At 42.3% G+C, this 12,616-nt stretch overlaps 1 protein-coding gene across 5 annotated transcripts in view; it reads right to left on the reverse strand.

The window, feature by feature from the left end:
• The window catches only part of ERAP1 (endoplasmic reticulum aminopeptidase 1), a 91,268-nt gene that overhangs the window by 17,122 nt on the left and 61,530 nt on the right, over positions 1–12,616 (reverse strand). For 3 of the 5 annotated variants that reach the window (XM_029217985.1, XM_029217990.1, XM_029217989.1), the window contains exons 2-7: positions 9,520–10,060; positions 7,331–7,469; positions 3,632–3,766; positions 2,421–2,541; positions 1,200–1,354; positions 729–842 (exon numbers count right to left, since the gene is read on the reverse strand). In XM_029217985.1, coding sequence (XP_029073818.1) covers positions 729–842; positions 1,200–1,354; positions 2,421–2,541; positions 3,632–3,766; positions 7,331–7,469; positions 9,520–10,046 — 1,191 coding nt within the window. In that variant the 5' untranslated portion in view covers positions 10,047–10,060. Of the gene's footprint in view, positions 1–728; positions 843–1,199; positions 1,355–2,420; positions 2,542–3,631; positions 3,767–7,330; positions 7,470–9,519; positions 10,061–12,328; positions 12,614–12,616 lie in introns of those variants that run through there. The other 2 variants (XM_029217986.1, XM_029217988.1) reach the window with 2 other exon arrangements.

Below are 12,616 nucleotides of genomic sequence, written 5' to 3' on the forward strand. Positions count from 1 at the left end.
TCCATACGTAATCATTTTTATTATTAAAGACTATGTGGAAACAGGAAAATATTTATGATCCACTGTAGTGTAATAATTATATGTACATTATAACTACATATAAGTTATGTGTATTGGAAGATGAAAATGGGATACGAATATGTACAAATGAAAATTATCATATGATAAAGGATTGTTTTTACATAAAGTTTCTTTTTAATTTTACGGCATTTGATTTTCACAAGTTAAACACATGATTTTTAAAGTCAACACGTAGAGGCTCCAAAGCATTAAGTTTGTGACCCATGAGTCTAGGTTCTTATACAATCAAATGCACAATTACCTTAAACATAACTCATTTCATTTGGCAAGCAGGACCCTATTGAAATAGCAGCAATCTGTACCTAATACTTCTTCAGTGAGCAACCCGAAGGTTGGGGAAGTGATATGGAACAGACAGGTTGTCATTATTTCTATTTCTTTGATATTAAGGAAGGACAAAATTTAATACTAACTTCATAACAATCATAGATTTGGAAATAAGCAATTGAGTTTGGAAACAAACCTTTGCAATGTGTCTTTAAAGTTCACTAGCATTTTGGAAACCTGATTCATATTTAAACTCCCAGGGAAGTTATCAATCTTTCTATGAATTCCATAATCTAACATCAGTAAGTATGTTCCAGCAACATTAAACAACACAACAGATTGATCTAAAATGTAAAAAAAAGTAAGTAAATACAACTTACAACTTTCAGTTCTGGATGAGTCACACTGACAGACACGAACTCCATAAACTTGGCAAATCCCTCATTTAGCCAAAGATCATTCCACCATTCCATAGTGACGAGGTTCCCAAACCACTGAAAGGAAAACATTACTCAGGTTATTCACAGATTCCTATGGAAACTAGATTATCTACGCGGCCATAAACGTCAGACATTCAGAAGGAAATATATTTTATATGTGTACGGTCAGTATATGAATGTTAACATATTTATAAAGCTAATATTTTTTTCAAAGTAAAAAGAAAAACTTCACAATGTATATTATAAAACATGGTACCTAATGCTTTAAAGAAATCATTTCTTCTTCTGGGAAAAAAGACATAGTAAAAATGAATTGGTAGAATTCATACAACAGTATGAATAGCCTATGTCCCAGAAGAGCAATATAGATATAGTTACCATTTTTTTGAAAGTGTGATTGAGCTTATATACCTGGTGGGCGAGTTCATGGGACACAGTCATCGTGATGCCAAGCTTACTTGATGCAGAAGACTTTTCAGCATCAAACAGTAGAGAAGATTCCCTGTATGTTGTCAGTCCCCAGTTTTCCATAGCACCAGACTGAAAGTCAGGAATAGCAGCAAGATCTTGGGAAGGAAACAAAAACATCTTACCAATCTCAGGCTACATGTTGCCCAAACACTCTAACTTTCAGAGTGGATGGGTGTAGGGATCAAAGAAAAACTACGTGGCTCACGCAGAATCATGGATTATTCTAGACTGAAGAGCCTTTCACAATAAAGAAAAAGGACTCAGTGACTCATACAGAGTTACTTTGCTGCTGCAAGACAAAGTCAGGCCTGGGTTTCAGACCTCCTGACTCCATTTCTAATTCTCTGACAAGGTGCTTGGGGACTAGACAATTTTAACAATTGTCTCAATAATCCACTCGACCTTGGACGCCCAAGACTCCCATACACCTAAAAACTCAAACACACAGTAGTTTTAAGGGCTCATGTAAGAAAGAAAATGCAGATTTTCTCATGCTCTATCAATGAATTCATTCGAAAAATTCATTGAGTACTCTATGTTCCTACCAAATGTGTGCCAATCATGAGAAAAATACAGCCTCTGTCCTTTGCTATCTGCCCAATAATATAGTTGTGCTTGTCTTTAAAGTCAGAAGGCAAGGACTTCTCTGGTGGCGCAGTGGTTAAGAATCCACCTGCCAATGCAGGGGACACGGGTTCAAGCCCTGGTCTGGGAAGATCCCATGTGCCGTGGAGCAACTAAGCCCATGCACCACAACTACTGAGCCTGCGCTCTAGAGCCCGCAAGCCACAGCTACTGAAGCCCGCGAGCCACAACTACTGAAGCCCGCACACATAGAGCCCATGCTCCGCAACAAGAAGCCACCGCAATGAGAAGCCTGGGCACCATAACGAGGAGTAGCCCCCGCTCACTGCAACTAGAGAAAGCCTACGCATAGCAACGAAGACCCAACACAGCCAAAAATAAATAAATTTATTTTTAAAAAATTAATTTAATGTCAGAAGGCAAAATTATCTCCATGACATGTGCCTCAGGAACCTGCCAGGTTTTAATGACTTGAGGGCCTGCTGAGCTGAGGGGGGAGATGCCAATTAGGAGGATATAATCTACTGCTGGGGTCAGTAAATGCCACACTTTGTAACACCTGTGCCGAATCTATACCTTGTTTGGATAAGGGATATGGAATGCTGAAATAATCCTCATAAAATTCTAGAAGAGTCACCGCGGCATCCAGTGCATAACCTGCCTGATTTATCTTGTCTGGAACAGCATACACGGAAACCTGAAGAGAAAGGTACACGAAAGTTATCCAAATGCCACAGTGGCTTCTCTAGAAGACTGACATTAACAGCTTCATATTGTGGGATATGGTTGCCAATATTAAGAAAGACAATTGGAAGTTCTATTTCTTATATTAATGCTGACTGTTCCTGATCAACCCCCCCTTCTGAAAACTACAACAAACGCTGGATAACAAATACAAACATGTCTTTTTAAATGTTTACATGAGATAGTGAAAGAGTAAAGCCGACTTAGTTGCCAAAAATGAAGGGACAGTAGAACCCTGAGAAGTCAGCAGAGCACTGCAGCCAGCTTTTGCCCTGAGGACACTGGCCTAGTACAGATGGACTTGAGTTTGGGTTTTCATGGCATTAAAGAACTCAGGGGATAGGAGACAAAGTCCCAAGCCTGCCCAAGGTGGGAAACCTGATAGGAAATGTACCCCTATTTAAATAAATGAGGTAACTTCAAATAAAGTATCCCGTCCCTCCTCTCCAAAAATCTTATTTGCATTCAGAGCCACAGCGCACAGTTGAGCAGGTTGTTCACTACACAATGGTACCCACCCGAGTAGCAAGTGCTCTTTGAAACAAGATCTTTTTCTCTAGTACTCCAGTATTCCCTGGCCCAAATGCTCTCCCCAGAGCCATTTAATACTCCAAGCAGACTGCTCTATCTCACTTCCTTCCCATGGTTAGAAACTCCCGCTCAGGTAGTCCGTGACATTCACTTCCAAACTGCATGAAGTTATACACAGGAGCAACCTTAGAAACCATTGCAGGATCTAGTCCAACTTACACATTTTAAAGAAGTATAAGCTAACTTCCAAGGGGAGCAGGGCAAAAGGGAGCAGAAAGTCAGTTAGTGGTGGAGCCAGGACCATGACCCAGGCCAGCCCAGGCCTCGCCGCATGTTTTTGCTATTAGAACCCCACTGTAAATACGAGTATCTGAGACAACGGGATGACCAACCAACTGGTTTGCCCAAGACTGAGGGGATTCCTAGGATGCAGGACCTCCAGTTTTAAAACCAAGACAGTCCCAGGCAGGGCAGGACAAGCTGGTCACCCTATGTGACAGTCGCAGGTTCACCTTGATGCCACTTTTGGTCATCTTGCTGACAGACTTAAAATCTGAAACAATGAATGCCACCAGGTAGGTGCTCATCTTCACGGTCACATCAAAATGGTCTTCTACGAGTCCTTCAGCAACAGTCACAGATTTAACCTAAAATCAGAATAACTGAAATCATCAAATACAATTACCCAAGACATTGAAAACATTTTATAAAGAGAAATTTCCTAACTCTCAGACATACTGAAAGTATATGACATGACATTTGTATAATTATTTAAAAATATCTCTTTCCGGGGCTTCCCTGGTGGCGCAGTGGTTGAGAGTCCACCTGCTGATGCAGGAGACGCAGGTTCGTGCCCCGGTCCGGGAAGATCCCACATGCCGCGGAGCGGCTGGGCCCGTGAGCCATGGCCACTGGGCCTGCGCATCCGGAGCCTGTGCTCCGCAACGGGAGAGGCCACAGCAGTGAGAGGCCCGCGTACCGCAAAAAATATATATATATATCTCTTTCCGATATCTGATTATAATTTAGACATTAAGGCCAAACCATTCTACTCCATTTCTTTCTTTATCGAGATATAATTCACACACCATAAAGTTCACCATTTTAAAGTATATAATTCAGTAGTTTTTATTATATTCACAGTTATACAACCATCACCACTTAATTTCTTTTAAATAATCCAGATGATCACAAACTCACTCATATTTGGCACATGAGGATTGATAACATGGGTGAGACAAAGCAAAACTGAGATTGCTGGCTTTGCCAAGATGTAGCTCACTTAAATACAAGGTATGAGAATGATCTGGAAATGCAGTGTCTAATAGGGGTCACCGAGGACAACCTAAAAAGAGCTTCTACTTTCCTAAACAGTTGAAAGTAACCCATGCCTGGGCCTGACCCTGCAAAGCCTCCTCCAAACTCTGATTTGCTTCACTGGAATCAGTTTTTCAATGCAATCAGGGAGCAGCGTTGGGGTGTAGGGTAGGGTTGGGGTGATAAAGGTACAGTCTAAGATGTCGGCTTCCAGAGAAGAAAGTCTAATGCCTCAGCCAACAGAAAGCACTGGGCAGGACCCTGGAGAAAAGACCATCCAGAACTAATCTGAGAAATTCCATGTTAACACATGCATTTTTCCTGTAATCTTATTTCTACCTCTATTTCTCTGCCCCCTTATCCTTCTTCTTTTTTTTAAAAATTTATTTATTTATTTATTTATGGCTGCATTGGGTCTTTGTTGCTGTGCGTGGACTTTCTCTAGTTGCGCCGAGCAGGGGCTACTCTTTGTTGCAGTGCGCGGGCTTCTCATTGCGGTGGCTTCTCTTGTTGCACAGCACAGGCTCTAGGTGTGCAGGCTTCAGTAGCTGTGGCATGCGGGCTTCAGCAGTTGTGGCTCATGGGCTCTAGAGCACAGGCTCAGTAGTTGTGGTGCACAGGCTTAGTTGCTCCGCAGCATGTGGGATCTTCCCAGACCAGGGCTTGAACCCGTGTCCCCTGCACTAGCAGGCGGATTCTTAACCACTGCACCACCATGGAAGCCCCACCTCATCCTTCTTTTTAGTACCCACCAGCCACAAGCTATGGTGCCTGCTGGTCACCCTTTGATCATTCAAACCCCAACTCTGATAGTCAACCTAGGTTTACTCTTGAAGGACCCGAAATTACCTTTCTTTATAAAATGCCTTCAACCTACCCCTAACAATAATTTCTGTTCTTGACATTGTTTTAATTATTAGCACAATGTCAAGAATAGAAATTTAGATGTGATTAACTCCTGCCCCAAACACTTCAGTGTTTCAAAGGTGTATCTGCTTTTCTAGCCTCCAAAAAGATCCTTTGAGACCCCACTGTCCTTCCCCTCAACCCCAAGTCTGCGTCTTGAGTTCAGGCCACCCTGTTAAATTTCTGCCAGGGGAAGAGCTTTCTTGTTCAAGAGCAAGATTACATTAGATTTTCTGATCCTCAACAAGTGGGTCCCGGACATCCATGGATTTAGACTTCAGCGTCTTTGGGGAGCCTTGGGGCTCTTGCCTTCCCCCTGCAAGCCTACAAAATCTCCACCAATCTTGTTTAGTGGGTCAGTCTGTCCCTCATTTCCAAACCACCCCTGTTCCTTTTTTCTCCTTAAGCTGTAATTCTCTAATTAGAGAACTCACTCCCATCCCAGGGAGCAATACCATAATATTTGGGGAGGGAACTATAATTTGAAAAAGGATTTTCTCTATCTCAAATTTATATTAGGAAAATGGCATAACTGTTTCTTATCTTTCTATATACAAATGTGGTGGGGAGAGAGACAAAAGTTATTGGCTGGTAAGGATTCACAAAAGTCTGCTTTTTATACAGCCTTCTAGGAGGGAATGGCAGACTCCCTTTTAAGGGATCCTTAAGGGATTCAGCGAGCAATATAGAGTTCTAAAGGTTGAGAAATACTGTACTAGAGGTTGGCTTGTGGCTCTGTGAGTCCCTTCATGTGAAGCTAATGCCTCCCGAGTCAGCACAGGGATGAGGCGTGATACCCTTCTGGACTCTGGGCAAAGCCTATTCCACCCTGAGTCTCATCCACAGTGAGCTTCTCTGAACAAAGGGTGTGTGTGCTTCTGGAGTTGGTATGCATCCGGTGTAGAATGACAGCTCAGCTTATGTTTTCCCAGTGCTACCAGAATCATAGGATAACGGCACTTACTAAGTAATTTTATTCATTTGGCGAGGTCATCTTCTCCTCACTACTTTTAAAAATCAGAGGGGTTTTGGACTAGCAGATGCAAACTATTATATATAGAAGAGATAAACAGCAAGGTCCTATTGTATAGCACAGGAAACTATATTCAATATCCTGTAATAAGCCATAATGGAAAAGAAAAAAAACATAAAAATAAATAAAGAAATAAGAATCAGAGGGAAACTGTCCACATCTGCTTTGAAACTGGGAACTGAGCTAGCTATCATTACTTACCTTTACTACTGTAATAATCTTAAAATATTACTGTTTTTTCTTTTTCCATCTGACCAACTTTGTGCCATAGTTACATATTGCATAGCTAATATTATTAGTAATATAGTATACAGAAATTATAAAAAATAACTATATCGGGCTTCCCTGGTGGCGCAGTGGTTGGGAGTCCGCCTGCCGATGCAGGGGACGCGGGTTCGTGCCCCGGTCCGGGAAGATCCCACATGCCGCGGAGCGGCTGGGCCCGTGAGCCATGGCCGCTGAGCCATGGCCGCTGAGCCTGCGCATCCGGAGCCTGTGCTCCGCAACGGGAGAGGCCACAACAGTGAGAGGCCCGTGTACCGCAAAAAAAAAAAATAATAACTATATCATAGAAACATGGCCTTATTCAACAAAGCATTCCCTTTAAAATCAAGAGCATATGAGAAAATAAAAGTGAAAGTGCTTTGTGAAGGGCACTCTCAGTTAACCTGACCTGAATTGTCTATAAAGTTTCCCTCCCATCAACACCGCACCTGCAATGTCACTCTTACCTAAATTTTGCATGTTTTTAGGGACAATATTTTTCTTTGACTATAAATAAATTGTTACTTGAACCAAAAGCATAGGTTGGAAATGAAATAGAAAAGTTAGCTATCTGTAGGCAATAAAACAAACAGAACAGGCAACCTGAATGTTAACTATCAGTGAGGTAATACAAATCACAGTGAATCAATGGACTTTTCTTGTGAGTAGACACACAGGAGTTTAGACTCACCAGTGGCATGTTGGAGATGGCGAGGTGTCTTGGTTCCCTTCTGACCTTGATTGAAAAACTCGCTTTGAAAGCAGGTTCATCAAAGCAGGGAAAGGCCATTCTGGCCGCAGTCGGTTCAAACTGTGTTGATGCAAGTATCCTAAAATTACGACAAGGGAAATAAAAATACACCATGAAGCACCAGGGACTGTCAGTTAGGTGTGTGATCATTTTTTAATTCCTAAAGTTATCATAATCTTGATGAATCTCACTATTAAAAATTTTTTATATGACAAAAGCTATCATAAACTAAAAGACAAGCAAAAGAAAACAGGGAAAATTGATTGAAAGGTATTTGACAAAAGGTTAATAACCTGAACAGATAATGAGCTCTTAAAAATATGTAAGAATTATACCCAGCAACCAAGTAGAATAGCAGGCAGAGGTCATAAATCAGCAACTCACAAAAGAAGAACCTACAAATAGTCGATAAACACATCCGAAGCTGCACAGCTTCCTTAATGATCGATGTAATAAATTAAAGGGAAAAGTCCATTGGTGTTTTGGCTTTAAAAGGATTACCAATATACAGTATTAGTGAGGAATATGGCAAGGGATATCAAAAGTTTATTGACCCTTTGACTTAGCAATTTTACTTCTAGGCATTTATTCTGAAGAAATGATGTACGAAGATGCTTGTCAAATTATTGCTGATGCCAAAAAGTTGGAAACAACCTAATTTCCATCCATCGGGGATTAGTTAAATAAACCAACACACAAACATACATTTTAATAAAGTCGTTAAAATGACGTATAGGGATAGTCATCCGTGTAAAATACATCTCCTCAACATATTAAAAAACTCCCTCGTGAAACAGAAAATATAACATGGCTCCATTTACATAAAATAATGTGTATGCATATCCAGAAAAAAGTCTAAAGGATATTCCCCTGAAACAGAAGCAGTAGTTATCTCTAGAGGCTATAATGAGGGTACATTTTACTTTCTAAAAAATTCTTTTTGGTAGTATCTGACTTTTTTTACCTCAAAAAAATAATATGAAATCCGAAAGTTAGTATAATCTACTAACAAATGAAATTTGATTTTAAAATTTAGTATAAAATCTCCCAAAATATCTTATTAAAAACAGAACTAGGGCTTCCCTGGTGGCGCAGTGGTTGGGAGTCCACCTGCCGATGCAGGGGACGCGGGTTTGTGCCCCGGTCCGGGAGGATCCCACGTGCCGCGGAGAGGCTGGGCCCGTGGGCCATGGCCGCTGGGCCTGCGTGTCCGGAGCCTTGCTCCGCAACGGGAGAGGCCACAGCAGTGAGAGGCCCGCGTACCGCAAAAAAAAACAAAACAAAAAACAAACAAAAAAAAACACAACTAAAGCAAGGCAGGAGAGGATCACTAAAAAAGTTTTAACTGAGACAAAAATATTAATATTTCCTCTAATTGGCTGTATGGGTTGAATTGTGTCCCCTAAAAAGATACATTGAAGTCTTATTACCTGTGTAACTTTATAATATATAAAAATATAATATCTGTGTAACTTTATATAGAAATAGGGTCTTTACAGATGTAATCAAGTTCAGATGAGGCCATCAGGTTGGGCCCTAATCCAACAGAATTGGTGTCCTTATAAGAAGAGGGAAATTTGGAGAATGGCCATGTGACAGGCAGGCAGAGACTGGACTGATGTAGCTGCAAAACCAAGGAATGTCAAAGACTGATGGCACCACAAGCTAGCAAGAGGCAAAGAGGGGCTCAGAGACTTAGAGCATAGGCCTCCTGACACCTTGATTTTGGACTTCCAGCCTCCAGAACTGTGAGAGAAAAAATTTCTATTGTTTTATGCCACCCAGTTTATGTACTTTGTTAAAGCAACCCTTGGAAACTAGTACATAGGCCAAGAGAATTTAAAATATTTATTATATGCCAGAAATCTAATTAAATAAACAAATAGGTATTCCCTCTGATAGAGCTGGAGGAAAGAAAACTGGTTAAAACAGAATGAAAAAGGAGATCCACCAAAACAGGGAAAACACTATGAGCCATTTTTAAATCTACAAAGAGATGCAAAACAAAACCAAAGAAAGAATTCAACAATCAAGGGAATTTTAAAAGACAATCCACCTGAAGTAATAAATTTCGTGTGGGTAGCATTTGAACTTTTAAAAAAAAAAGAGAGAGAGAGACAAAAAAATACCTCATTTCCCCTTCCTTGGTTCTGTAGGTGCTTTTATAAAATCCATAGAAACTCTCAGAAAGATTGCCAGCATAGTCAATGACAATGGTGTACAGGAGCCCAACCACCAGGGGCTCAGGAGCCAGGAGTGCGATTTGCTCCTGAGGCGGGTATTCCAGGACTCTCAGCGGCTCTTCAGACTGCCTCTCACCAGCTCCCTTCCTCAGGGCGGCCTTAGATATTTGCAGGTGGTGACTATGCAGGATGATGGTACTGGTGGGCTTGCTGGCTGTGATTTCTATTTCCGTGGTTCCCCCGAAAGTCAGAGTGGTGAGGTTGGCATGAATCATGAGATTGTAATGAAGTGGGATGATGTGCTCAGGAAGTCGCATTTTATTCCAAGGAAATGGTGCCCTGTTACTAGCCTTTGGAGATGTTGTTTCACTGCTCTGACACCAGGATGGAGTTGCCACAGTTAAGAGCATCAACAGTGATGAAAGCAGAAGGGACATGGTCACAAGGGGCCGTTTGACAGACAGAGGTATCATCTTGCTTGAACTGCCTAGTGGCACAAATGTGTAAAAGAAAAAAAAAAGAGTCACTAAAATATTATCAGGACAGCATAATTTCAGAATGTATCCATCCAGAATGAACAGATACAGATACAAACTTTCAAAAGTACTAGGTCTTTTCCTGAAAGTAAAATTACCTTCCCTGTGTTAATGATTCATAAGAAGAAAGAAGTTTATGGTCAGCAACAATCATTAACACCTACTGTAAAGCATCATTTGGCTTTCAAAGTTTAAATTAACTCTTATCAGTCAGCGTTCTCTGTTGAAAGTAAGAACAAGCTCTGGCTGAGGATCCTGAGTAGCTCACTAAATGGGTCACAGGGTTGCCAGGTCATTTGGGAAACCAGGCTCATAAAACAGGCAAAAATGGGCGGCCAGAACCACATCAGAGAAACACCTGATCAGGTGACCACCCCCTACCCACACTGGACCTTAGAAGAAGCCACCCTACTGCCTAGAGATTAGATTCAGACACCCCTGCGGCCACCAGTAGAGTGAGGTCTCCACTGCCCCTGCAACGTTCTGTTGTTTCAGCAGAAGCGAGGTGTCCACACTACCAGGCTGGGAGGTGGAGAGAGCAAGAATCTGGGCTTGCAGCTTCCTCAGCGGGAGACAGGCCTTGCTTCCCACTAAGCTTACAACACAGAGAGTCCTTAAAACACAGGAAGTATAGGAAGGAAACATACATGCTCAGGACTAAGTGTGGGGGGAAAGGCAAGTATTTGTAACAGTAAGCCTTCATAACACTGGCATCTTTGTCAAACTGTCCTGCCAAAAGCTGATTTAGTATCTATTTAGCCAGGGAAGGCTTTAGAGTGACTTTTCATGATAGTTGGTGACAATCCCCTGGTTTCTCTCTTACACTCTATCCAACAAATAAGTGTTGCATGCCTGCTACCTACAAGGCTGTGTGCTGAGTACCGTGTGGGATATAAGAAGATACAAGACACAAATCCCATAATCAAGGACTTCAAAATCTGGAAGGGCAGAAAACATACATACACAAAGAGTAAAACACAACAAAGTGTGGAGTGCTTTAAAAATAATAATAGGGACTTCCCTGGCAGTCCAGTGGTTAAGACTCCACGTTTCCACTGCAGGGAGCATGGGTTTGATCCCTGGTCAGGGAACTAAGATCCCACATGCCGCATAGTGTGGCCAAAAAAAAAAAAAAAAAAGGAAGAAGAAGAAAAGAGTGCTGAGGGAGAATGGAATGGTATTTCCAAAGGGAGAGAGTGACTTTGGCTGCAGAGTGATGCTGAGATGCCTTTATGCAAGAGCAGCATTGGGAGTGGTCTGGAAGGACGGGTCGGATTTGGAAGTGAAGGGAGGGCATCAGAGGCACTGCAGGTGGAGCAAGCCAGAGCAGTAGCTACAGCACAAAAGGAGAAAGGATAGGGCTGTTCGGGCAATCCATGTGGACAGAAGCAAACCCCAGGAGAACTTGCTGGAGAATAATTATTCACAAGGCAAGGAGGGGGGTGACTCTAAGGTTACACTCAAAGCACACAAGGAGGCATGATGCAGACCATATTTTGCACTTCATTAAGGCCATGGGACATAAAAGAAATGCGAATTTTAAGGGAGTTGGCAATCCATGCCCAGAGAACCAAGCATACATTTTTCTCTCTCTTAGACAAAGCTGCCTCTCTAATAGCAGTTGGCCAGGAGTGGCTTCTGTCAGGTGAGCTCAGGTTATTGAAATGATGGTGGTACACTGGATTCTTCCTCTATGTTAGTGGTTCTCAACTTTGGCTGCATATTAATGTCATCTAGGAAGCTCTTAAAATAATGACTGGGGCTTCCCTGGTGGCGCAGTGGTTGAGAGTCCGCCTGCCAATGCGGGGGACACGGGTTCGTGCCCCGGTCCGGGAGGATCCCACATGCCGCGAAACGGCTGGGCCCGTGAGCTGTGGCCGCTGAGCCTGCGCGTCCAGAGCCTGTGCTCCACAATGGGAGAGGCCACAACAGTGAGAGGCCCGCGTACTGCAAAAAAAACCAAACCAAAACAAAACAAAAAATAATAATGACTGATGCCTGGATCCCTAGGTCAGGGCATCATAATTGTTTTTAAACTTCCCCGAAATTCTATTGAAGAGCCAGATTGAGGAACCTCCTAGATAATCCTTGCCAAGCCATGGTCTTATCCCTTGATCTCTATGTGGGGAACACTACTTCAGGGGAATGACTGATGTGCTATCCCCACCCTTCACTCTCCATTCTGCTCCCTTCCGAAGCACACAGCTACAAGTACTGACCTCTCGCTTCCCCACGGAGTAGATCTGCAGGCTAAATAAACAGAAGGGATGCAAGCACCGTAGAGACAGTCAACAATGGAGACACCCTAATCCCAGCTCAAAAGGCACCACCCAAATGAGACAGAAAAGAAATGTGAACGGGAAGAACAGGGGTTTCTGTTTTTGTGTTTCTTCGGTTTTGTTGTTGTTGTTGTCTAGGAACCAACTAAAGGATGCTTCCAGCCATGGAGGATTGGAGTGATCTGGAAGAGAAGAATAAAGTTTAAACACCAAAATAGTAAAGAGTTC

The sequence above is a fragment of the Monodon monoceros genome, unplaced genomic scaffold, assembly GCF_005190385.1.
Source record: "Monodon monoceros isolate NGI ecotype Baffin Bay Population unplaced genomic scaffold, NGI_Narwhal_1 Super_Scaffold_12, whole genome shotgun sequence".
NCBI classification, from domain to species: domain Eukaryota; kingdom Metazoa; phylum Chordata; class Mammalia; order Artiodactyla; family Monodontidae; genus Monodon; species Monodon monoceros.